General features: G+C 22.4%; 5 protein-coding genes across 5 annotated transcripts; 2 read left to right on the top strand and 3 right to left on the bottom strand.

Annotated features, from left to right (window-relative positions):
* Window positions 1-691: 691 nt before the first annotated feature.
* On the top strand, window positions 692-2,424 carry PY17X_0408800 (T-complex protein 1 subunit eta, putative; the record flags this gene model as incomplete). The annotated part of the gene is made up of 2 exons (XM_724677.1): window positions 692-706; window positions 820-2,424. 2 exons carry the CDS (start codon window positions 692-694, stop codon window positions 2,422-2,424), a joined length of 1,620 nt encoding a protein of 539 aa, XP_729770.1.
* Window positions 2,425-3,358: 934 nt separating this feature from the next.
* PY17X_0408700 (zinc finger protein, putative) lies at window positions 3,359-7,882 on the bottom strand (the record flags this gene model as incomplete). Its single annotated transcript, XM_724679.1, has 1 exon — window positions 3,359-7,882. The coding sequence occupies one exon, from the start codon at window positions 7,880-7,882 to the stop codon at window positions 3,359-3,361; it is 4,524 nt and encodes a 1,507-aa protein (XP_729772.1).
* A 1,330-nt stretch (window positions 7,883-9,212) lies between these two features.
* Window positions 9,213-10,670, bottom strand: PY17X_0408600 (DNA polymerase delta small subunit, putative; the record flags this gene model as incomplete). The annotated part of the gene is made up of 1 exon (XM_724680.1): window positions 9,213-10,670. One exon carries the CDS (start codon window positions 10,668-10,670, stop codon window positions 9,213-9,215), a length of 1,458 nt encoding a protein of 485 aa, XP_729773.1.
* Window positions 10,671-12,525: 1,855 nt separating this feature from the next.
* Window positions 12,526-24,413, top strand: PY17X_0408500 (conserved Plasmodium protein, unknown function; the record flags this gene model as incomplete). The annotated part of the gene is made up of 3 exons (XM_724681.3): window positions 12,526-13,501; window positions 13,641-17,835; window positions 17,996-24,413. 3 exons carry the CDS (start codon window positions 12,526-12,528, stop codon window positions 24,411-24,413), a joined length of 11,589 nt encoding a protein of 3,862 aa, XP_729774.3.
* Window positions 24,414-24,820: 407 nt separating this feature from the next.
* On the bottom strand, window positions 24,821-26,719 carry PY17X_0408400 (uncharacterized protein; the record flags this gene model as incomplete). Its single annotated transcript, XM_724682.2, has 1 exon — window positions 24,821-26,719. One exon carries the CDS (start codon window positions 26,717-26,719, stop codon window positions 24,821-24,823), a length of 1,899 nt encoding a protein of 632 aa, XP_729775.2.
* Window positions 26,720-26,766: the final 47 nt, after the last annotated feature.

Genomic DNA, 26,766 nt, shown 5'->3' with positions numbered 1-26,766 from the left:
TAATTTTTTTTTTCGATAATTTTAATTTTCAGGGTTTGTATGAGTTTTAAATTATAAATCTAGATAAAATAAAAGGTGTAAAATAATAATATATCATTATATAGATATTTATGTAAGTATTATATGGTATGAGTTATATATCTATTCGAGATTTAAAAAAAAAAAAATAGTTATGCTTGGCACACGGTAGGGGAATAGCACCACAATTTTTGCTGTGAAATTTTGTACTTAAAAAAAAATAAAAATAAAAATAAAAAAAAAAATAAATAAACGATATTAGTGCTGTTATATATTATGGGTACATATACAAAAATGGCAATAAAATAAATGGAATACTTATTTAAAAAAAAACTGTTTCCTTTTTTTTTCATGATTTTATAACTTTTTTGACGAAAACTATTTTTCTCAAATTTAAGTAGAGAAAAAAAATTCAAACAAATTTTTATTCCACTTCATATACTTCATCATACTTCGTTTCGTTATACTTCGTTACATTTCGTTTCGTTTTCCATATTATTTTCCTAATTCATAAAAAGAGAATTGGTTTTAAGAAGAAAGAAACAATTAAAGATAGTAAAACATAACATGCTTATACATACAATTTAAACGTGATAAGTCATTAAGTTAAATAGTATAGTGTTATTTTTACTCTTTTAAATATTAAATAGATATCATAAAATAGTTTTCCAAAATGAGTCATTTAATGGTATGTGTTTGTATGAGTAAAAAATAATTTACATGTTAATTTTTATTATTTTTTTATTTTTTATTTTTTATTTTTTTTTATTTTTATTTTTTTTTTTTTTTTCCTTTTCATAGTCTCTTCCTATTGTGCTCCTAAAAGATGGAACAGATAAAGCTCAGGGAAAAAGTCAAATAATTCGAAACATAAATGCATGTCAAGTTATTGTTGATATAGTAAAAACAACATTAGGACCAAGAGGTATGGATAAGCTTATATACACAGAAAGAGATGTAACAATAACTAATGATGGAGCTACAGTTATGAATTTATTAAATATATCTCATCCAGCTGCATCTATATTAGTAGATATTGCAAAATCTCAAGATGATGAAGTTGGGGATGGTACAACATCTGTTGTTGTTGTTGCTGGTGAATTGTTAAATGAAGCTAAAGTATTATTAAATGATGGAATTGAACCAAATATGATAATTGATGGTTTTAGAAACGCATGTAATGTATCTATAAACAAATTAAATGATTTGAGTTTAAGTTTTGTAAATAAAAGTGAAGAAGAAAAAAAAAATATATTATTAAAATGTGCACAAACAGCGTTAAATTCTAAATTAATATCAAATCATAAAAATTTTTTTGCAGAATTAGTAGTGAATGCTGCTTATCAATTAGGAGATAATTTAGATAAAACAAATATAGGTATTAAAAAAGTAACTGGTGGATCTTGTTTAGATACACAATTAATTTATGGGGTCGCATTTAAAAAAACATTTTCATATGCGGGTTTTGAACAACAACCTAAAAAATTTAATAATCCCAAAATATTATTATTAAATGTTGAATTAGAATTAAAAGCTGAAAAAGAAAATGCAGAAGTAAGAATCGATAATCCAAATGAATATAATTCAATAGTTCAAGCTGAATGGGATATTATTTTTCAAAAATTAAATTTAATAAAAGATTGTGGAGCAAATATTGTTTTATCTCGACTTCCTATTGGAGATATAGCTACACAATTTTTTGCTGATCATGATATTTTTTGTGCAGGAAGAGTTGAGGATGCAGATTTAAAAAGAACAGCAACTGCAACTGGAGCTGTTATTCAAACATCATTATTTAATTTAAATGAATCTATATTAGGAAATTGTGGTTTATTTGAAGAAGTACAAATAGGTAATGAAAGATATAACATTTTCAAAGATTGTTTAAAAACAAAATCTGTTACTATTATCTTAAGAGGAGGTGCAAAACAATTTATAGAAGAAGTTGAAAGATCTATAAATGATGCAATTATGATAGTTTTAAGATGTATAGGTAATTCTGAAATAGTACCTGGTGCTGGTTCTATTGAAATGCAACTATCAAAACATTTAAGAATATATAGTAGATCTATTTGTAATAAAGAACAAATTGTTTTATATGCTTTTGCTAAAGCATTAGAATCAATTCCAAGATATTTATCTCACAATGCTGGTTATGATTCTACAGATATATTAAACAAATTAAGAAAAAAACATTCAGAAGAAACTAATGATATATGGTATGGAGTTGATTGTTTAGAAGGAGATATTATTAATGCATATTCTAATTGTATTTTTGAAGTTACGAAAATAAAAAGAAATGTAATTTATAGTGCTACTGAAGCTGCTTGTTTAATACTATCAATCGATGAAACTGTAAAAAACCCAAGTAGTATGGATAAACAGCCAAGAAATCCATATGCCTAAAAAAAAGGGCATTTTTTCATAATTTTTTTAGAGATTCGTAAAATTTAGAGATAAAATATAAGAGACGGGACACACCCCAACTTACAATAACGCATATGAAGTAGTATCACCACTACTATTGTCGTTATCACCATTATTATTATCGTTATCACCATTATTATTATTATCGTTACCATTATCATTCAAAATGACTCTCTTTTTTATTTCTTCTGAAATGCATAATTCAATCATATATGTTTTACACATCCATATCAAATTAACCATTTTCTTGTTTCATGAAATTGCATAAATTTTATGTTTCAAGCCATTTTTTTACTCATATAAAAATAAAAAGCTACTTTTATTTTTCGAAAAAATTAATTCGTACTTACTAAATTTAGCCTAATTAAATTAAACTAATTTATTATATTCTATTTTTGATGAAAAAAAAAAAAAAAAAAAAAAAAAAAAGTTAATTTTTTATAGACACCTTCAAAAATATCCATAAAAATAATCTCCTATTTTTTATTTATCAAATTCTATATATTTATTGTATGTGCGCATTTTTTCTAATTAAATTTATATTAGCATCAACATATGTGCATGAGAAAATTGTATACGAACTTTTTTTTTTAAAGATAATTACACAGCATATTGTGCTAAGTTCAAGCAAAAAAAATAAACACATGCATGTGTAGATATGTACAATTTGAAAAAGTCATATGTATATAAAATTGATGAGATATACCCCAAAATAAAAATGTTTAATATATTGCATTTAAAAAGAATCCTATGATTTATCATTTTAGAGTGTCATAACAAATGATGAAATAAAAATAGTATGAAATGTATTAGGTCAATTTCTCAAAAATATAATTCATATATGTGTATATTTTATTTATAGCAAATTTGATATTGTTTATTTAAAAGAGTGAATATTATTAATTATCTAAATTTAAGCTCCAACTTTTTTATTTCCTATTTGACTTAGAACCCGATTAATAAAAGTTTCTGTAACTTTATCGTTTGGTTCTTCTTTTATTATTCTATTATTTACTTGTTTAAAATTATTATAGAATATATTAGAATTATCAGAAATTGTATTATTTTTTTTTTTCACGAGAGGAGGAATTTTATGAATTTTATCAAATGAAGATATAAATTTTTTAGATAAATTTTCTCTTTTTTTTTCTTCATTTTTTATATTTTTGACAACATTTAGATTAGTTTTAATACATGATGGTAATATTGGTTTATCTTTAATTTTTGTATTATTTTGTAATTTATTTATATTTTCATTGTTTGATGCAAGCCCTTTTATTTTATCATCCTCTCCTTTGACATTTTCAACAAAATTCAAATTCTCTTCATATATTTTTTTATCGATATGAACACTTTTGTTGTTAGGCTTGTTAATACTCTTTTTATCTTGTTCATGCAAATAATATTTTTTTTCACTTTTTGATTCTTCACCTTGATTATGGTTAGAACCGGTTCTTACTGCATCTGTTACTCTCTTTGTCTTGTCATTGCTTCCACTATTTTCATTGCTTCCACTATTGGCACTACTAGCTCGGGTGTTTGAAATGGCTTCATGAAGTAGAATCTCCTTAGTGTCTTCATTCTTTTCGTCGCAATTTACATTTTGTAATTTATTTGACTGTATAATATCAGCACTTTTATTATTACAATATTTGTCTATTTCATTTATTTGTATATTAGTTTGTTTATTATTTTTAGAATTACCAACCTTAAATAATTTAGGAATTTTACTAAAAGGTTCATTTTCATTTATGTCGATATGATTACAATTGATGCTCTGATTTTTGTTTTTAGTATCAATACTGTCATTTAGTGTATTGTCTTTTTTATTTATCTCATTTGAATTATCGTTATTTACATTTATCCCATTTGAATCATCATTTTTTTTATCAATATAATCGATTTTCTCTTTTAAAGTATCATTTTTTGTGTTATTTATTTGTTGTAAAAATTTATTTACATGTTCTTCATTTTGAATGGTATAATTATTTTTCTGATCAAAATTAGTTAACATATTATTAGAGTTTGATTTTTCTAGGAAATTATTTTTAATTTGGTTAATACTTTTTATGTCATAATAATTGATTGTTTCATGAGGTGGTTCAATGATATGTTGTTTATTTACATTTTCTCTAATATTACAATTTTTAGAATTTATTTTTATATTTTTTTTTCCAATTATATTATCACATAATAGTGAATTAATTGATAAACTATTCATAGTACTATTACTACAAGAATTTGTTTCTAAATAATTATTTAAAAGATTTGATTCTATATTTAAAGGAAGATAATGTTTTTCTTCATTTATTATATTTTTCTTTATAACGTTTATACTAGTATCAGGACTTCTTTTTCCCCAAACATCTAAATTATCAGGTATATTTTTTAAAATAGTTTCTTTATTTTCTTTATTTTCTAATATTTGTGCATATATATTTTTAAGTTTAGAATCTACATCTCTATTTTCTTCACCAACCATTCCATTTGAATTTTCATAATTTTGACATTCTTCATTTGAAAATATATTATTTATTTCGTATTCATTTATCTTTTCAAACTTTGACAAATCTTTTACATCTTTTTTTATCTTTAATCGTGTACCAGATTCATTTAATTTATTTTCCTCTTCTGTATGTTGACTATATAAATCAACATTTTTGAAATTATTAGCTGTTGTTTGTAAAAATTCTAAATTGGGTTTATTTATATAATCCTCTTTTTCAATATTTTCATTATCACTTTCCTCTATAGGATCAATATCATTTTCTTTTTTATAATTATAATTTTCATAAGATTTTAAATCTATTGAATTTTTTAAAAAGTGCAAATAAGAGTGCTCATCAATATTTGCAGAAAAATGTTTATAAATAGTGTTAATATTATTTTCATTATAATTAAAAAAACCATTACTCATATTTATTTTAGGATGAAAAGATGGGATAGGTGTACTATCTTTATTCTTATTTTTAATATCAATTATTATGTCTAATAATTTTTTTATTTCGGATTCATTTTCATTTGTTAATAACCAATATCCAACTAAATTATTTTTGTTATTATATTCAGTTAATTCTATACCATGATGATGATTTCTTTTTTCTAAAACGGTTATGTTGGTTATATCCGGATCTGTAAAATTTTTTACACTTACATTGCTAAGGCATATAATTGATTCAATATCATTAGCCATGTCATTTATTGTCTTGTTCGTATTCTTCTTCTTCTTCTTATCATTATCATTATCACTATCATACAAATTTGAATGTATAGCATTTCCATTCATATTTTCTTTCTCAGTATTAGAATCAATATGATTTTCCAATTTCGGTTTGTCTTTAAGATGTCTATCATCATTAGTTTGGAAATTCTGTATATTATTTGCATATGTATGAATACATAAATATATTGATCGAATTGAAACATTTCTTAATTCCCATTTTTGATGTAAAGTATCTTTTCTCATAAAATTTGTTTGATATGTTATATCCATATTCATATATAAATAAGTAAAAGGAATTATTTTGAAATATTTTTGTTTTCGAGTTGGTGTCGAAATAGGCAAATCATCTTCTGATTCATTATTTGATGGTTCTATTTTTTGCTTATTATACATTCTTTTTTGTAAAAAATTTTTATATTGAGCTGGATATACTGGAATTTCAGTATTTAAATTAAATAAACGTTGAAACTCTGTTTTTATTTTTTGTGAAATTCCATTTATCCGATTTTTGGAGTTTAATATTTCTAATTTATTTTTTTCAATTAATGAAAATATATTTTCTGATTTGAGTTGTGAATGAGGAATTTCTAATTGTTTTTCAATATCTATTAAATTATTTTTTGTAAAAAACAAACATTTAAATGAATCTAATTTATCAACATAATAATCTAAGGATAATCCTGGATTTCTATTACTTAACTTAACCATATGTTGTATTTCATTATTTTTTTTTTCTAAATAATTTTGATATTTCTTTCTTTCTTCATCTAATTTTTTTAAAAAATTTGTACTTTTATCTTGTAATATTTTTAAATGCTCATGAAAAGTTTTTTTTTTTTTTTCAAGACAATTATTTGTAATAGTAAAACCAGCTCTTATAGACCTTTTATTATTTTTACAAGTTATTTTACCATATTTATAAATATTTTTTAATGAAGGTATAGTATTTTTTAATACTAATGATTTTTTTGATAATATTTCTAATTTGTTATTTAATTCTTCTTTTATTTCATTTTTTGCATCAATTAATGTATATATTTCATGATTTTCTCTAATTAATTTATACCCAGGTTTTAATCTTTCTATTTCATTTTTATTGTTATTTTCAAATTCGGTATTTTTTTCATCTTTTTCATCTTCAAATTTGTTTATTCGAACAATACCCTTCTCTTTGTATGTTTCATTATTATTATTTGATTTGCAACTCATTACATTTTGACTAGTTTGTATATTGGAAAAATTGGCAATAGATTTAGAATCGTTTGAATTAAATTGATCAATATAGTTATCATTTATTTCATGAATTAAATTATTTTCAATTTTAAGAATCTTTTTTCTTTTGTCTTCTATACTATTATTATCATTTTTGTTCATATTTTGATCTAAACTTTTCAGAGATTCCAATGATTCTTCTAATTCATTGCCATCTGATCTTATGTTTGCATGTATAGGGTCGCTTAACAAACAATCCGTGCATAAAAGTGTATATTGACATGTTTTACATGCATATTTTATATATTCAGTTACATGTATTTTACATTTTTCCCTAATTTTGATCGGTGTGCTATTTTCGAGTTCAACTAGCCATTTGTCTTTTTCTTTTAATATGATATCATTATATTTATAATTATTTTCATATAAGCCACTGCTACATACATTAACAACATGATTTGGACTATTTTTGTGTAACTTAATGTTACAAATAGCACATAAAAAATTATTACAAGTTTTACAAAATAATGTAGAAATGTTTAAAAAACAATTCATACATGTTCTAAATTCTCCTATACATGGTGCTGTGTTATTAATATTAACATGCTTAAGATAATTATTTAAATTTGTGTTTCCTTTATTTGTATAATGAAGATCATACATATTTTCCATAATATTATAACTTTTGTTTATTTCTCCTTTTCTATAAGATTGAATCAGATTTTTTTCATTATTTTTTAGTGCAAAATTAACGCTTTTTTTATTAAGAAAACAATTCATGTTTTCTTTTTCATTTAAATTTAATGGTATTTCTTCATTGATATTATCATTATTTCTCTCATTTGCTTTATAGGGTAAACTTGTGTATATATGATTAACTAAATTTGCCGCATCATTTCGGTTATTATTAAAGTTGTTATCTTTTTCATATTTTAATACATTACTTTTGTTTTCGTTGGGCACAACAAAGAGGGGTGCTTGGATAACAATTTTTTCATTCATTTTCTGATTTTTTTATTTTATTCACATTTCTTTTTTTTTATATTTAATACTTTTCATTTTTATGTGTTCGATATTATATATATTTGTGTGTATGCTTTATTATTTTATTTTGTATTATTTAATACTTTTATTTTTTAATATATATTTTTTTTATTTAAAAAATTTGAAAATTGTGTTATTAAATTTTATATAACATTAAATGCATGAAAATGAATATATTGATAATTATGTATCAGTTGTCTAATTTTAGAAAAAAAAGTATAATTGTATTTTTGTGCGCACACATATATACTACGTTTTATTCGTATAATTCTCGGAATACTTGTATAATATCATTATTCAAAATAAATATGTGCGTACATATATTTTTTTTGTATTTTATGAAATTTCACAATATTTTAACGCTATAAGTTTTCATAAAAAAAAAAAATATAAAAATAAACTATAAAAATTTATAAATATTATTGCAGGTGCATGTAAAAAATATATAATATAGTATATAAAATTATGTATGCGATAGAATATTTTAAAAAGCTAGCCTTTTAGGGAAATAAAAAAAAATATATATTATTAAAATTATGAATTGGTCATATTAAAATCGTAAACATATTTGTGTATGCATATTTATTACTATGATTTTTGCCTCTTTTTTATCATGTCAAAAAAAAGAATAATGGGAACATATTGCAATATGTTCATCTATATATATGTATAAAGGAGAGACAACAAAATGAAAAATATAACATTTTGTGAGCATGCTATTATTTTTCATATTTTTTATATTTTTTATATTATTTATATTTTTTGCTTTTCATGTTTAAAATAATCTTAAACATATATAATAGACGATTTCACAACCCGTTTTCATTTAAAATATCAAATATTTTAATAGGGTAAAATTAAGAAGGTACACATAATTGGGGAATATGTGTTACATACATTGTAATTACTATTGGGATAAATTATTTCAATTGCGTATGATAATGTAATATTTTATTTATTTGTGAGAAATTATATTAAATTAATTTTTGGGGTTTGTGCTTTAAAAATTATTAAAATTCATTTTACTATTAGACACAAAAGGGGTGCAATACATATACATATATATATATGTATATATATATATATATATATATATATACAGCCATGTTTGACAAAAAAAATGTTACACTTAACTGTGTATAAAAATCGGAAAACAAAGAATTGTTGTTATTTTATGAGAAAGAGTAATAGATTTTTCGGAAAGTTTTAATTTCCTAGATATAATAATTTTTTTTTTTTTTTTTTTTTTTTTTTTTTTCTCACAAGGATATGCAAATAGGGATATAGTTTATTCGCCTTCTTGAATATTGAAGGATATAATTTTATATTCCATATTTTTGATATTAATAGCTAATGCTTTAGGTGTGACACTAAAATCTGGTAGACAAACCAAAAAAGGAAGTTTTTTTTCATTTTCTAAATATTCCATTTCTAATTTTGAGCAATTTCCATTTACAAAAATATGTGGATAAATATTATCATCTTTAATACAAAATGGATCATTATCTATATATGGGTAACATCCTAATGTATCTGGTGAAGTGGGAGATAATATTCTGCTTTTTGCTATCATTTTAAGGGCATCTAATTTAGTAGTTTTAGAATAAGAAATAATATTATTAACTGGTTCACCAGACATACAACATATATTTACATTATCAATTGAAAACATATATGGATTTGTAACACATTGAAAAGAATCATATTTTTTTGATTTTTTAAAAAACATATTTGGAAATGGTTGTTGAGGTAAAATAGCATCACTTGGATCTTTTTCTCCTGGCATTAAATCAACATATACTGATGAACATAAAGATGATAAAAATGTATCAATTACGTTTATATCATTTACATCACTATTTATATTTCCAAGAGAATTACCAACTATAACTAATCTAATTAAATTTTGAGATATAAATTTATCCCCATGTAATCCTAATATAAAATTTCTTAATAATGATATATTATTTATATTTGTATTTTGTTCACTTATATATAATCCTGATACAAATAATATATATTTATCATCGTTACTAATACATTTAGGAATTTCTAATTTTGGTAAATATGAATATATTACTTCTTCTACATATAACGAACCATTGCTCATACCAACACCTTTTATAATTATAGTTAGTCCGGTTACATAATGATCGCTATTTATATTTCCTTCTAATTTTAACCGTGCTGTTTCATCTTCCAAAAATAAAATATCTTGATCTTGTGAATAATTTATTACTGTATCATCAAGATACTCAATTTCACTAATATATTCTTTTAAAATGGATGGCCTTAAATCCATTTTTTTAAAAATGGTACCAATACAATAACACTTTTCGTTAATCTTGATATCTTTCAAGTATTGCAGGACTTTACCTTGCCCACGTTCGCCCTTTTTACCTTGCCCACTCTCGCCTCGTTCAATTTCTCCACTCTCGGCTTCTTCAATTTCCTGCTTTATAGCCCCCTTTGAGTCATCACCCATTTCTACATTTAACCTTTCTAACGTTTTCATTAATAATTTTCGCATTATATTTATTCGTATGCTATATATCGAACTAAATTGTTGTGTGTATGTCGGGTTGGTTAATATAAAATTGTTCGAGTGGTTTTCATAATTATAATGTTTTTTTTTTATTTTTTTGTATAAAGGAAATTCACATTCATCTTCAGTTTCTCTTTCTTTCTTATTATTTATTTGAGTTATTATCTTATTAACATCGTTATCAGGTATTTGGGTTTCCATTTCTGAGAAAAGAGTGTAAACAAATTATAAATTGTTACATATATTTGTATCCAAAAATGGCTAAGAAAAAATATATTATATACATTCAAATAAAAGATTATATCTATATTTCTTACTATATAATTTGAGTCTTCTTTCCTTGTATATTGGTAGTTATGAATTTGAGTTTACAATATGGATGTAAATTTATTTTTCAATTAAAGCTAGGAATAAAATTATAGTAATAATATTGATGTTTTACTAAAATATTAATAGATGTATGCATGTACATGTACATGTACATAATATATAACTGATTATAAATATATGAGGGTTCACAAAAATGTAAAATTATTTATTACATAAAAAAATTGCCACAAGTATCTTAAGATACTAATGTAGCAGTTTTATGAATATTTGCATAATTAGAGGGAAAAAATATATTTTAAATTGTTTTTATTTTATTTTGTTTTATTTATTTTTATTTTATTTTTACTTTATTTATTTTATTAACACATGTGCTTGTAGCAATGTGGAATATTTAAATGTAACGATAAATGAAGTAGCATGTGTTTACACTAATTTGACGGTTGGTTTCAAAATGCAAAAATCTAAATATATAGCATAATATAGTATAATATAATTTGATACATACTTGTTGATTCAATAGATCTTGAAAATCTACTATTTATTATGAAAATGTAAGTATGATTTTTTTTTTTTTTTTTTTAATGTGAAAATTATCCTTTTGTGAAAGGAATAAAATATCAATGTTCCTTTTTTTCTCTTTTTCTCTTTTTCTTTTTCTCTCCTTTTCTCTTTTTCTCTCTTCCCTTTTCTTATTCACTAAAGTTTGATTAAAATAAATAAAAAATAATAATATGCTTGATAGGAAAAAAAGATGTTACCTTTTCTCACATATTATACACTTTTAATAAAAACTGTGAAATAATAATTTTATGAATCCTATCTTTTTCCGTTTGTTTGAAAATATAAAAGAAAAAATAAAAAATAAAAAAGAAAATATGAATTTCAAAAAAAATAATAATTCCTACACCCTTTTTATGAATGCAGAAAAAGGAGAAAAAAAAAAAAAAAAGGTGTGTCCCTATATTTAATGGAAAAATATGTTTATAAATATTTTTAATTTTGTCTAAAATATATTAAACATTTTATTTTTGAGCAATTGCTAATTTATAGTGTATATAAATAGAGACATATATATATATATATAATAAATTTTATAACCTTTTCTCAATTCTATAATAAAAAATATTATTTTTTTTTTTAATATAAAAAAATGAAAATGTAACATATAACGGTTTGATGATTAATAATAAAAAAGTATATAAAGGGAATGTATCTGTATATATACACACGTATGTAGGGATGGATATATGCGAAATATAATTTATTTTCGAAATGTATCTTAGTTTAAATGTTTTCTTTTTTCTATAATATTATTTTTTTTTTAATTGGGTATTTTCTCGTATCCAATAAATATATGATTTTTTTCTTTCTTTTTCAAAATCATGAAATTTTTTTAATTTATTGTAAAAGGATTCAGGAATTTTACAAACGTTTGTAAATTTGATTCTGTCTTTTTTTTTTTCTTAAACATTCATCATCTATATTTATATTATTGTTCTATGAATACACAATTTAATTTTATAAAATTAATGATAAATTTTAATTCATTTAACATATGACCAGACCAATATATTTTCCTTTTTTCCCCTTTTTTTTCTCCTTTTTTTTTCTCCTTTTTTTTTCCCCTTTTTTTTCTCCTTTTTTTTTCTCCTTTTTTTTCTCCTTTTTTTTTCTCCTTTTTTGACTTGTTCTTCTTAATTGCTACACACTTTTTATTCCAAATAAAATGGAAGAAAATTTTAGTAAAGGGTTTGTACCTGATGTAGAAAATATAACCAAAATAAAAGAATATTTGAATCAAGGAGATATAGGATTTGAAAATGAAGATTTAAAAAAAGAGAGAGAAAAAATAAGAAGTAATGATGTATTTATAGAATGTGTAAAAAATATATGGATGAATATTTTGAATAAAAAATTAAATGATAAATTTAGTAAAATAGAATATTTTAAAGTTATGCTAAGAATATGTAAAGTTTTAATTCCACAATTTGAAATAAAACAAGTTATAAAAATTATAAACGATGAATGGAATAATGATTCAAAAGGAAAAAAATATTTAAATTTTGATTCTTTTTTTAATACTTTTTTTGAATTAGCTGATATATGGACTCCAACTATAAATGCTCATGATTATGCATTTTTTTTAAAATCATTATTTTATAGAATCACATTTATTCAAATTAAAAATAAAAATGGAGAAATTACAAAAAAAAAACCTATTATTATAATTAATTTTAAAAGAAATATAGGTGTTGGAAATAATAAAAAGTTGTCTATAGTTGATAACACAGTAAATAATGCTACATCTAATAATGATTCTATTCAAACAGAATCAAATGATAATACATCTGAAAGTAATATAGTGACTAATACCAAAACTCTAAAAAATACAATTAATGAATCAGACCAAATAAAAACAAATATTATCCAAAATAATAATAATAATGCACATGAATCTTTTGAAAACTATAACGAAGATGAAAATGAAGAATCAGCTAAAAAATTATTTGAAATTTTGTTAAATAATAAAGAAAAAGATCCGAAAACTCAAAGAAGTATATTACTCCTTGATGTCAATGAAATCTGTCCTTTAGAACCTCTAGGGGATAATATTGATGAGGATAATAATACATATACCCAAGGAATAAGTATGCTTGATGAATTATCTTCTAAAATGTCAATTACAAGAAAAATATATCATGGTTAAAATAAAAATAAAAATAAATCTCATATTATATTTACATGAGGAAAACATTAATTTTTGTAAACTCGTACATCTATGTTTTCATTTCTATAGTTTCTAACATATCTAGTTTTTGAATCTCTTTTCTGTTTTTGCAGATTTTGAAAAAAATAAACAAAACAGAGAAAGTATTTCGAAAGATAGTAGTGGTGTAAAAAAATTTAATGAATTTAAAAGAAAACAAAATCAACTAGATTCCAGTAACACCAAGGTAGAATATAAAAGGAACGTTTTTAGTTCCTCAACTATTGAAAATAATAAATTTGATTCAAAAAAAGAAGTGGATAAAAACAGAAGAAAAACAGATGGGTCTATAATAAGCATGCTTTCAAAATTAAAATTTATTGGAGGCAAAAATAAAGCACAAAATAAAATTGATCAAATTAATGAAGATAAAAAGTCAAAAGGTGAATATAAAGATGAACAATATTGTGAATCAAATGTGGTAGATACAACAGAAATGGGAAAACTGACAAACGAAGACTCACTTCTTATTGATGGAATTAATTTGGACGAATTTACAAAAGAATGCAAGATAGAGGGTTCTAATAATTATGATACTGAAGAGTTTTATGAAGATGCGTCAGGTAAAGTTGAATATGAATCAGGTAAAATTGAAGATGCGTCAAGTAAAAATATGAATGAGTCAGGTAAAATTATGAATGAGTCAGGTAAAATTATGAATGAGTCAGGTAAAATTATGAATGAGTCAGGTAAAATTATGAATGAATCAGGTAAAATTGAATATGAATCAGGTAAAATTATGAACGAATCAGGTAAAATTATGAATGAGTCAGATAAAATTATGAATGAGTCAGGTAAAATTATGAATGAGTCAGATAAAATTATGAATGAGTCGGATAAAATTATGAATGAGTCGGATAAAATTATGAATGAATCAGGACAACTCTTATCGAAAAGTGGTAAAAATGTTTCAACAGATTTAGTGGACGACTTAGGAAGGGGTACAAACATTAGTAATGACAAAAGTGAAATTGTAGAAAGCAAAAATAAAGATAAAAAAACAGAAAAATGTTATTATAGAAAAGACGATCCAAATTTCACTGAAACAGAAAAGGTTATGGAAAATGATTCGACTTTAAGTGGAGTAGACATGGTGAAGACAACAAACATGAATAAATCTTTGGATGGAAAAGGAGAAATAAAAGAAAGGGATAAAAATGAAATTGATATAAACAATATAAATAAAGAGATAAATGAGGAAAATGAAGAAATGCATTATTTAGATGAGGAATATATAAATGTACTAAAAGAAAATTTGAAAGAAAAAGATTGTATAGAAATAAAAAATGATAACAATGATGTAGATAATATTAAATTAGATGATAAAAAATTGAATCGGATATCGAATGAAAATATTTCTAACGAACATGATGATATGCTTAAAACTAAAAATTATTTAGAAAATGAGAAAAGGATATTAGAAGAATTAGAAAAAAACGAAAAACTAAAAAAAATGAAATTATCCCAAAATAATTATAATAGTTTAGATGGACTAATTAACGATAGTAAAATAAATTTAGAAGGAAATTATAGTACAAATGATGATTCATTAAATTTTATGAACAATAAAACGAATGTAGATAATAAACAAAATGATAATTCGTTTGAAATTAAAAATATACATCTTTATGGCGAATTGAAAAAATCTTCCAAATCTGGAGTGAATGAAATAGCTAAAAAAAGTACCCATGATTCGATAATAAATTCTGACCTTGAACGAAGCAAAGATGTGATAAGCAGTTCTAAAGATCACAATGAATACGAAAAAAGAGCATCGAGCTATGATAAAGAAGAACAAAAGGAAAGAGAGATTCAACGGGAAAGTGAAATTCAACAGGAAAGCGAAATTCAACAGGAAAATGAAATTAAAAAGGAAAATGAGATTAAAAAGGAAAATGAGATTAAAAGACAAAAGGAAATGTTATTAGAAACAGTCAGAAAAAGTATATCTAATAATTGCGAATCATATAAGAAAGATTTAGATATGTTCTTAAACAAAATTGAGCAAAACAAACTCATGGAAAATGAAAAAGGTGAGCAAGAGGAAGAAGAGGAAGAAGAAGAAGAAGAAGAAGAAGACGAAGAAAATTATGACAATATAATAAGAAAATATATAACTACCAAAATTCAAAATGAAAAAAATGAATATGAGACAAAAAATTTAGAAAATAAAAAAAATGATACAATTCAAAATTTAGAAATAAAAAATGTGTATGGAAAAGAAGAAGAAAAAAATAATAATATAAATCAAGAGTTTATTAAAATGAACAAAATATTAAATGATGTTATTATTAAAAGTGAAATAGGATTAATAGAAAAAGAAAATGAAAATTTATTATCAGCTCAGACTGATCAAAAAAAAGTAAAAGAATTCCAAATTGAACTTAATAAAATTTCAAGTGAACTTAATGAAGAATTTCAAGATTTGTTAAAAAATGAAAAAGAAGTTAAAAATATTATATTTCAAGATTATCAAACTGATGATATTTTATTTAATCATGAAAAAGATGTAATAGCTAGTTCAGGTGATGTCTATAAAAAAGAAGAGCAACTAGGGGATCAAATGGAGAAGCAACTAGGGGATCAAATGGAGAAGCAACTAGAGAAACAAATAGAGGATCAAATGGAGAAGCAACTAGGGGATCAAATGGAGAAGCAGCTAGAGAAACAGCTAGAGGAGAAAACCAATTTTGATCCCACTTTTAAATATAAAGAAAATAATGTAATTAACGATATAGAAGGCAAACAAAATATAATTAGCGATATAGGAAGCAAACAAAATATAATTAGCGATATAGGAAGCAAACAAAATATAATTAGCGATATAGAAAGCAAACAAAATATAATTAGCGATATAGGAAGCAAACAAAATATAATTAGCGATATAGGAAGCAAACAAAATATAATTAGCGATATAGAAAGCAAACAAAATATAATTAGCGATATAGGAAGCAAACAAAATATAATTAGCGATATAGAAAGCAAACAAAATATAATTAGCGATATAGGAAGCAAACAAAATATAATTAGCGATATAGGAAGTAAACAAAATATAATTAGCGATGTGGAAAACGATAATAATGTTTATCCCCTAAATCATATACAAAACAAAGCAGTACATAAAGAGGGTCAAAGTATTTCGAACAGTTATATCGATACTTCAAAGAAACCATTGAGTGTTGAGCGTTATGATAAAGACATTTCATTTAATGATGATGCAAATGAGCTTAAGTCGGATCTAGAAAATAGAACCCGTTACGATAATTTTAATTCCAATGGTGAGATTAGGGAAGTTGGAAAATTAAATGAAGATTCTAAATCTTTTGAAAGGATGAAAGATGAAGAAAAAATAAACGAAAAAATAAGCGAAAAAAATGATGAAAAAATAAACGGAAAAAATGATGAAAAAATAAACGAAAAAAATGATGAAAAAATAAACGAAAAAAATGATGAAAAAATAAACGAAAAAAATGATGAAAAAAATGAAGAAACAAAATTTGGAGAAAAAGTATATAAGACATCAGAAATAAATGAAGAATCAAATGATCATATTATTAAGGAAATAAATAAAATAGATGAAAATATTTCAACTTATGAAAAAATGTCAAAAAAAGAAAAATTAATAGATGATAAAGAATTAACAGAAGACAATATAGAATACATAAAATTATATAATAAAAAGAATGATGAAAGAAATAAGTTAAAATATTTATTCATAGATGATATAAATAAGATGAGAAATTTTATAAAAATAAATAAAAAAAGTAAAAAAGAAAATTTTATAATAATATCTAATGGGTCCCCAAATATATATCGTTTAATAAAAAGACTAAAGGTTGAATTTATTGAACCATCAATCATATTAAATAAAAATATAAATATAGAAAAAGAACTTTTATCTCCTTTAGGCAAATTAATTAATTCAAATCTCGAAAATGGTAGATGCATTGATTTAAAAACAATAATGGATTTAACATTAGAATATATGAATACTATGGTATCAAAAAATAATGGTTATGTTTTATATTTAAATAATAATTTTATACATTTTACAGAATATTTATTATTTAAATTAAAAAAGTTATCTAATCTAAATTATATTAATTATATTAATTTTCTAAATATGAATTTTTTAAAAAATGTATCTAATACTACTGAAATTAATATTAGTGATTTCTTGTTAGAAGATCATAATTTAATATTTCCAAATCCCTTTAAGGATTCCTTTCCAATTTTTTGTATATTTTTAAACACTCACAAAATATCAAGGTACGAGAAAAGATATATGGAAAAGATTAGTCTATTTTCCTCACTCCCTTTCATATTTATTTATATGTGTCTATTATCTGTGATGTCTTTATGTGAGCATTTTTTTTGGGGGGTAATTATTGATCTATATTTCATCGATTAATATTATTTTCTTTTTTAGATGCAGTCATATAGAATCAGAACCCGTTGAAGAAGCATTTCAACGATTGTTAACAGCTTTTAAAAATAAAAACACCAATCCTCAAGATGTAGTAAACGAAGCTGGAAAAGAAAAGGAATTAAATGTTATAAGTGAAGAAGAAAAAAATGAAAACTCAAACGACGAAATAAAAACAGAATCTATAAAAGATGAAAGTAGCAATGATGAATCTGATGATTTTTCAGAAAGTCGTGAAGAAAATTATGAGATGAGTGAAAAAGAAGAAAATGAACAGAGAGACGAAAATGAAAAAGATAATAAAAGTGATGAAGATAACAAACTTGACCAAAAAACGAAAGAGATCAATGATGAAACTCTAGATAAAAACCAAAATAAAATTATAGCAAATTTCTCAGAGAATTGGGAACATATCGAATCGGATGGGTATTCAGATGTGGAGTATCTAAGCATAGATAGCATCGAGAAAAATTACCTGGAAAATGAATCGACAAATGAAGTAAAAGAGGTAGAAAAGGAAGAAGAATCTATGTCTAATGCAGAAACAGATGCAGAATCCGAAGAAAATAGTGAAGAAGAAACAGAATCTGAAGAAAATAGCGAAGAAGAAGTGGAAACAGAATCAGAAGAGGATGATGGAACAGATAGAAATAATCAGAAAGAAAATAAAATTGGAAAGGATAGTAAAGTAAATAAATGTAAAAAAAAATATGAAAAAGCATGTGAATATATCAATATGATAAACACAAATAATATAAGTGATAAATATTTTAATTTGGCAAACAACAGAATAAAATATATTTACAAATGTAATGATCCTATAAAATATTATATAAATTATTATAAAGATTTAAAAAAATATTCAGAATCAATAAAATTCGAAAAAGACATTTCAACTATTGTTTTTCAGAATAATATGGAATTAAAATGTAACGAGTTTCAAGTTAAAGAAACAGATGAAATATGTGAAACAACAAAAATAGAATTAGAAAAAAAATTAAAAAAAAAATTTGAAACTTTGAAGATTATACACATAGATGTAATAAAAAACAAATCAATTAATAAACTATTCTATATTAATATGATTAAAAATAATTTTTCTTATTTTTTTAAAAATAATTTTTTCCCTTATAAATATCAAAAGAGAAAAAGCATATTAGAAGAAAATATAGAAAAAGACGAGACAGAAAAAAATAATAATAGTTATGTTGAAAATAAAGAAATAAATGATAAAATGAAAGATATATTAATAATGGAATTAAAAAGAAAAACAAATTTAACAGAATTAGAATCAGAAAATATGATTAAAAGTTATATAGAAGAGAATCAAAACCAAAATGATAAAGAATGTTATTATAGAAATTGGAATGAATTTTACAAATTATGTCCAGTTTCATATATTGATCAAAAGAAATTTGTAAAAGGAAAAAAAGAATTTGAAGTTATTTATAAGAATAAAGTATATATTTTAGAAAATTATGAAAAAATGATTGAATTTTTAAAATTTCCTCAATTTTATTCTAATAAAAAAATAAAAGAATCAATTAATTTTAATATGGTTATTTATTTTCCAAATATTTGGATAAAAAAAAAAATTTTGAATTTCTTAAATTCTTACGAAAAAATAATACATATAGATGTAGAAGAATATTTTAAAAATATATTTAAATTAAAAGATGAAATGAATAAAGATAATTTAGATATATATTTATTCGAGTTTAATAATTTATTAAAAGGAAAAGTAATATCAGACATGCTTATAGTTAGATATATTTGTATACAAATGAAAAAAACAAATAATTTTAACATGTATATAATTAGAAAAATTGTTAGAAATTTGAATTTTCTAAAAAATGAAATTATAGAATTATTAGAGACAAAAAATGATTTACCTTTTTGTGAAGAAGAAAATATTTTGAATGAATCTTCAGGGGATGAAAAAAATTGTGCATCTAATTTGAGCACTAATTCCAATGAATCAAACAAATATATATGTGAAAGTTTTGAAAAAAAAAAAAAATTAAAAGAAATTTCTACTATTGCAATAAAAATAAGATATTTATACAATCTTCTAATAATTAAAAAAAATGAAAAAATGGATCTTCATTTGAAAAATTTATTAGATCCTATTTTTAGCTCTGAAAATCTAGACTGTATAAATGAGGGCATAGATAAATTTAGTCTACATTTAATCAAAGCGTTTGAAAAGGAAAAAAACACTCAAATGTGCAATTCAACACAGTTAGATGTAAGCAGGGAATATATGCCAAGTGTGGTAGATGTAAGCAGGGAATCTATCCCAAGTGTGGTAGATGTAAACAGGGAATCTATGCCAAGTGTGGTAGGTGTAAACAGGGAATCTATGCCAAGTGTGGTAGGTGTAAACAGGGAATCTATGCCAAGTGTGGTAGGTGTAAACAGGGAATCTATGCCAAGTGTGGTAGGTGTAAACAGGGAATCTATGTCAAGTATGGTAGATGTAGAAGATTCTGACAATATTTTATACAAAGAGTATAATCAAACAAATGAATGTTCAACAAATTTAAGAAGCAAAGAAGTAATTTCTAATAACAATTTTATTATATCTGGATTACCATTAAATAGTAAAATTTATAAATATTTTAAAAAAATGGAAATAGATATAGATAACATTATAGGGTTTAATATAAAGCGAAAGAAAAAAAATGATTTTAAATGTGGATTTGAAAAACAAGTATTAAAAAAAAAAATAAAAAAAGACAGGTCAATAAATAATCTGAACAATTATGATAACATGTATTTATATAATAGAAATTATATTAAAATGTTGAATCAAATAGAAACAGAAAAATTTAATTTAAATATTTTAAATTTAGAAGAAGAATATAATAGTATTTATGAAAATCATAAATATAGATATCTTGATCAAATTCAAAAATTAATAAATCCATATATTCATAATTATTTAAATTATAATAGTGTATTAAAAAATGATAAATTAATTGATAAAATAAATAACTGTTATATAAATATATACTGTCCATATATTTTAAAAAAATATAATTGGTTATATAAATCTAAAAATAATATAAAATTAATATATAATAAAAAAATACACTTTTTATCTAATCCATATCATTCTTTATTATTTATGAAAAATATTAATTTTTATTCTAATAATTTTAATGCAGTACCACCAATAAGAATTTTATTTTTATCTGACTATGAATCTATTTTTGAAAAAGAAATAAATTATATTTCGTATATATTTGGTCTAAATATAATAAATATAGAAAAAGAATTTTTAATAAATCTTACATATATATGCATATATATATTAAAATATATTTATTTATTTAAATTGTCTAAATTTCATAATAAAAAGAAACTAAATTTTAACATATTACCAATTCATATTATACCTTTTGAAAAATTTGAAGAAGAAATTTATTTAGATGATGAAGATATTCAATTTTTAGAAAACAACATTAGTTATTTTGACAAAGAAATATATAAAATTCAATTAGTAGATGTAAAACATGATGAGTATATATACGATATTCTATTTGATCAAATAAAACCTTCTAATATTATTATAAACATTTTAAAAATTTTGACAACAAGATTAATATTACATGAAAAACTTGAAAACTGTCTTATCACATACTTATATGATAAGAAATCCGTTTTTAGTATCACTTCAGGGGAACAAATGAAAAATCTTTTGAAATCGATTTTAATGGATATCAGAAAAAATTCATGTGCATCTAAATTAGATGTAAAAAATGAAACTAGCGATAAGAAAAATGGTCACACGCCAATAAATGGTGCATATAACGAAGAAAAAAACCAGCCAAGTGACGAAAAAAACCAGCCAAGTGACGAAAAAAACCAGCCAAGTGACGAAAAAAACCAGCCAAGTGACGAAAAAAACCAACCAAGTGACGAAAAAAACCAGCCAAATGACGAAAAAAACCAGCCAAATGACGAAAAAAACCAGCCAAGTGACGAAAAAAGTAAACCAAGTGAAGAAAAAAACCAGCCAAGCAAAGATTGTGAATATGTAAACAGTCAAACAAACGAGATAAACTTTTCTATGGAACATTTTTATGCCAATACAAATGGTAGCGATGAATCCTTTTCCTCAGATACGAATAGTAGTGATTCGGAAGATAATGATTCTGCATATTCTTCTGATGACCCATTTCCATACAAAAAAGATGTAATAAGGATAGAAAAAAGTGAAGAAATATTTTCCAAAAAAAATGAAGATAAGATTTTAAAAAGTAAATATAAATTTTTAGAGAATAGCATTTTAAATAATTTTGAAAAGGTTTTAAAATATTCTTATCGGGTTCCTGAATATATAATATATTTGACATGTGATTATGGAAAAAACTATAAAAAGTTGAAAATGAAAATAAAACAATATGATAAATTTTATGAGACAAAAGAAAAGGAGTATGGTAAAGAAATTATAAATGAAAAGTTGAATGTAAAGAAAGAAAATAAAATAAATTTAGATAAAATAAAAAGAATTTGTAAAAAAAACAAAAAAATAGTTAAATATCTTGAAAAAAATACAAACATTTGGCAAATAGATATAGGAAAGGTTCATATAAAAAATGTTAGAATATCTATCGAAAATAGATTAAAAGACATGATAAAATATAGAAATAATTTATTCCATCAATTAAATATAAAAAGAATTGATAAAACATGGGCAAATTTTTTAAAAAATAATAATTATGTTAAGTTATCAAGTTTTTATTTTTATTCTCCTGTTAATATTGATAGTATTGTTAGTTTAGACACAAATTATTTACTTATATATGACTCTTTTCTATTTTATTTTAAAACTGAAAATGAATTAAATTTATTTTCAAAAAATCCAATTTATTATTTAAATCAAATAAAACCATATCCAAATTTTATTCTCCCATTTATATTTATATATACAAATATACATGTTAATGATATATATGAATATTTAAAAAAAAGTAATATTAAGTGTAAAATAATTAACTTACAAAATTTGTTATCTTTTGGTTATGAAATAGAAAAATATAAAAATAAAATCGATCAAAATAACATAACTGATGAACTTATAATCGAATTAATAAACTTAAGAAAAAATCAATATGATGTTTTATCCCATGGATGTATATTATATAATATCCCATTTAACAATAACCAATTAGATCATTTTTTTATAGCAAAAGAAATTCCACACTTAGTATTTTTAATACAAAATAAGCAGGTGAGCAGAGATATTAAATTTGGAGAAAATGTGTCAAATAGGACAAATATATCAAATAGATGCGTGTGTGATGTTAATTATACTGAACTGAAGAATGTGTGTAATAATTGCATAAATATAGATAATATAAAATTTAATGAATTTATAAATAATATTGAAGAAAAAATTCCTAAAAAATATAATAATGTTATTTATATAGAATATAATAATATGTGGAAAATGAAATATGAAATAGAAAATGCAATCGAAGAAAAAATAAAAAGTTATCAAAGATATAATAGATATAAATACAATAAAAAAGTTGCTTATTTTAAGGGTTTTAATATATATGAAAAAGAAAATTATGAACAAGAAATAAAATTTAACAACTATTGTATAGTTACATATAAAAAAAAAAATATTTTAGAAAAATGCAATATATATAATAATTATACTGTCTATTATAATGGTAACTATTATTTGGTTAATACTTATGAAGATGTTTTAGATTTTGAAAAAAATCCAGAAACTTATGTAAATGTAGAAGAACCATATAAAAAGTTTGAAAAAATTTCAAATTTAGAAGAAAATATCAAAATAGAGAATGAAGGTTTTTGTTTGGTTAGCTTAAAAAATGAAAATAATTTTGTTAAGGGAAATAAAAATTATTGTATAAAATATGAAAATGCATATTATTTATTTGAAAATAAAGAAAAAATGGAAATTTTTGTTAACAATTCTAAGGATTATTTATATAATCAAAATATGTTTGATATTATTATTGAAAAAATTAAATGCACAAATGACATTACTACTTTGGTTTATCTTAAAACATATTTGTATGACATTATATGTCAGGGATTATACGAATTAGGAAAGCATAGACCGCTATATCCTGGTTTTACTGGAAAATTGAGTGCAATACATTTTTTAGCTTTTTTTTTTTATAAAGAAAATAAACAATTTTCAACGGTTCTACGAAGAAAATATGAACAAAAGTTTAAATCATTTTTGATGGAATGTGAAATACCAATCAATATACAAAAATTAAAAAAAAAATTTGAAAATAAATCAACTCTTAAAAACCAATCAATCAAAAAAGCAACTAAGGATTGGACAAAAAGAGACATAGAGAAATACGAAAATTATATTAAATTATATGACAAAATATTATTTTCCCAAAAAAATAAAATAAATAATTAAACAAATTTTGTGTAACTATTTCTCTAAAATTGTACATATGAGAAACGTGTGAATTTTTTTAAAAGTGTAGTAGAAGACTTTGAAAATATCAAAGGAAATCAATTTTGTTTTTACAAAATTTATTCTAATTTATTTTGAGTTTTTTTTTCTTCGCTTTAATTGTCAATTTTTTATACCCTTAAACATTTATTGCAACATTTTATAATAGCACAGAATGGCCATAAAAAGTTACAACAAAACAACTAAATTTTATTTTTGAATAAATAAAAAAAAAAAAAAAAACTCTATAAATATATGAACAATTATGAGTGTTGTTCATGTAAAATTCGAGTTTTGTCTTAAATATTCTGAATAATAGCTAGCTGATTTTTTTTTTTTTTTTTTTTTTTTTTTTTTTTTTCAAAATTTTACATATTCTCTCCTTTGGACATTCCATATTCAGAAAATGTTCCAAATCCTTTCATGTCAAACAATATAGTCTCATTTCTTTTAAAAGATGAGATTTTTTCATTTTCAAAAAGTGTGTAAAATAAATTATTCTCAATTAAATATTTGTAAGCTTGTAAACCATATAATTCAATTATATTTCCTTTAAAAAATATTATATCATAAGATCCATCATTTTTTTGAAATGCCTTTAAACAATCATCAATTGGTTTTCCATAAGTTACAATATTATTTAATGCAACAATTTGATCTCCATGGTTAAAATTTTTTTTACTAGCTTTGCTTCCTTCAATTATATAAGACACATAACAACCTCCGATTTCGTCTGGATTTTTATTTAATACAATTCCTATATTTTTTTTAATTATTATATTAGTATAATTGTTCATATTTGTTTTTAATAAATCTACATTTTTTAAAGCTGATTGAGTTAAATTGGTTAATTCTTGAGTAATTTTTTCAAAATTTTCTCCCTTTTCATCTTTATAACCTAAATATATAGCTATATCATAAAAATTTTTAGCTTGCCAAAATTTTCGAAAACTTCTATATGCATCCCCTAGGCATTTCCAAGATAATTTATATTTCGGTTCATATTTAATTGATTTTAGAGCAAAATTAAAAGCACCTTGTAAATCATTTGTATAGTAAGACAACATCGAAATATTTGCACAAATATCTGACAAAAAATATCCATAATATTTACAAGGTAACATATTATAAGCTAATTTTAAATCACGTAATGTTATTTCATAATTTTGTGTATACATTTTTTCTGTACATTTTTCTATAAGTTTAAGAGATGATTCTATACTAACTTGTAAATTTCTTTTTGATATATTTGAAATATTTCTTTCTTTTTTATATTCTTCTAATTCTTTTTTAACTATATTTTTTAAATATTTCTCATTTTTATCTTGTTCATATTCATTTATGTTTGTTTCTTCTTCATTCTCTTGCTCTTTAAATAATGTCTCAACTTTATCATTTATTATTTTTTTCAACTTATGGGAAAATTCAATTAATTCTGTAAGAGTATGTATATTTTTTTTAAAGGTATTATTTTTGATTTCATATGAGACACTAACTTTTTTTTCCTTATTATCTATTTGTGATTGAATATTTAGTTCGAAATATTTAATAAAAATACTATCCATGCTAGTATGCATAAGATAATATAATTTATCTTTTATTATTTCATTTTTTTCTTTATTTATTTCAGATGAATAAATATAGACATTTATAATTTCTTTTTCTATTTCATTTGTTTTTGTCATCTCTTCATTTTCTATAATTGCGTTTGTGATTTGGTCAGCAATATTTATTTCGGTACCATTTTGGCAACTATGCTCATCTACATCTTTATTCATTTCGGCACAATTTTGATCACTATATTCTTCAGTTCTTTCTTTTATATGTGTTCTATAATGAGGATAATTGAAAGTTGTTTTTCCAAAATTTTTTTTAGCATCTTCATCATCATTATCATAATCTAATAATTCGTTTTCATTTTCATTAAGTCCAAAAATATTTTCCTCATTTTCTTCATTTTCATCATTGTTTGGAACATAAGGGTCAGGTGGAAATTTTTTTTTTTTTTTTTCTAAATGATCAAATGGGTATAAATAACCTGATTCAAGTATTTCCTTTTCTTTCTTACTTTTATAAAAATGTTTATTTGCATTTCTTTTTATATTGATGTTGGGTAAAAAATATTTATGGATAAAAGCTACTCTTTTTTTTTCGTCTTTTTCAAGGAGTGAGATAATACCTCTTTTTTTAATATCTTTTAGTTTTAAGCATTGATATAAATAAAAAAACACAAAAAAAAAGAAAAAGAAAGTTGTTAATTTACCCATTAAAAGGGTTCTTATATATATAATATAACCTTTTGTGAAAATTTGCT

This window comes from Plasmodium yoelii (assembly GCF_900002385.2).
Source record: "Plasmodium yoelii strain 17X genome assembly, chromosome: 4".
NCBI lineage: Eukaryota > Apicomplexa > Aconoidasida > Haemosporida > Plasmodiidae > Plasmodium > Plasmodium yoelii.
The sequence above is the reverse complement of the archived record's forward strand: the minus strand, read 5'-3'. Positions and strand labels throughout refer to the sequence as shown.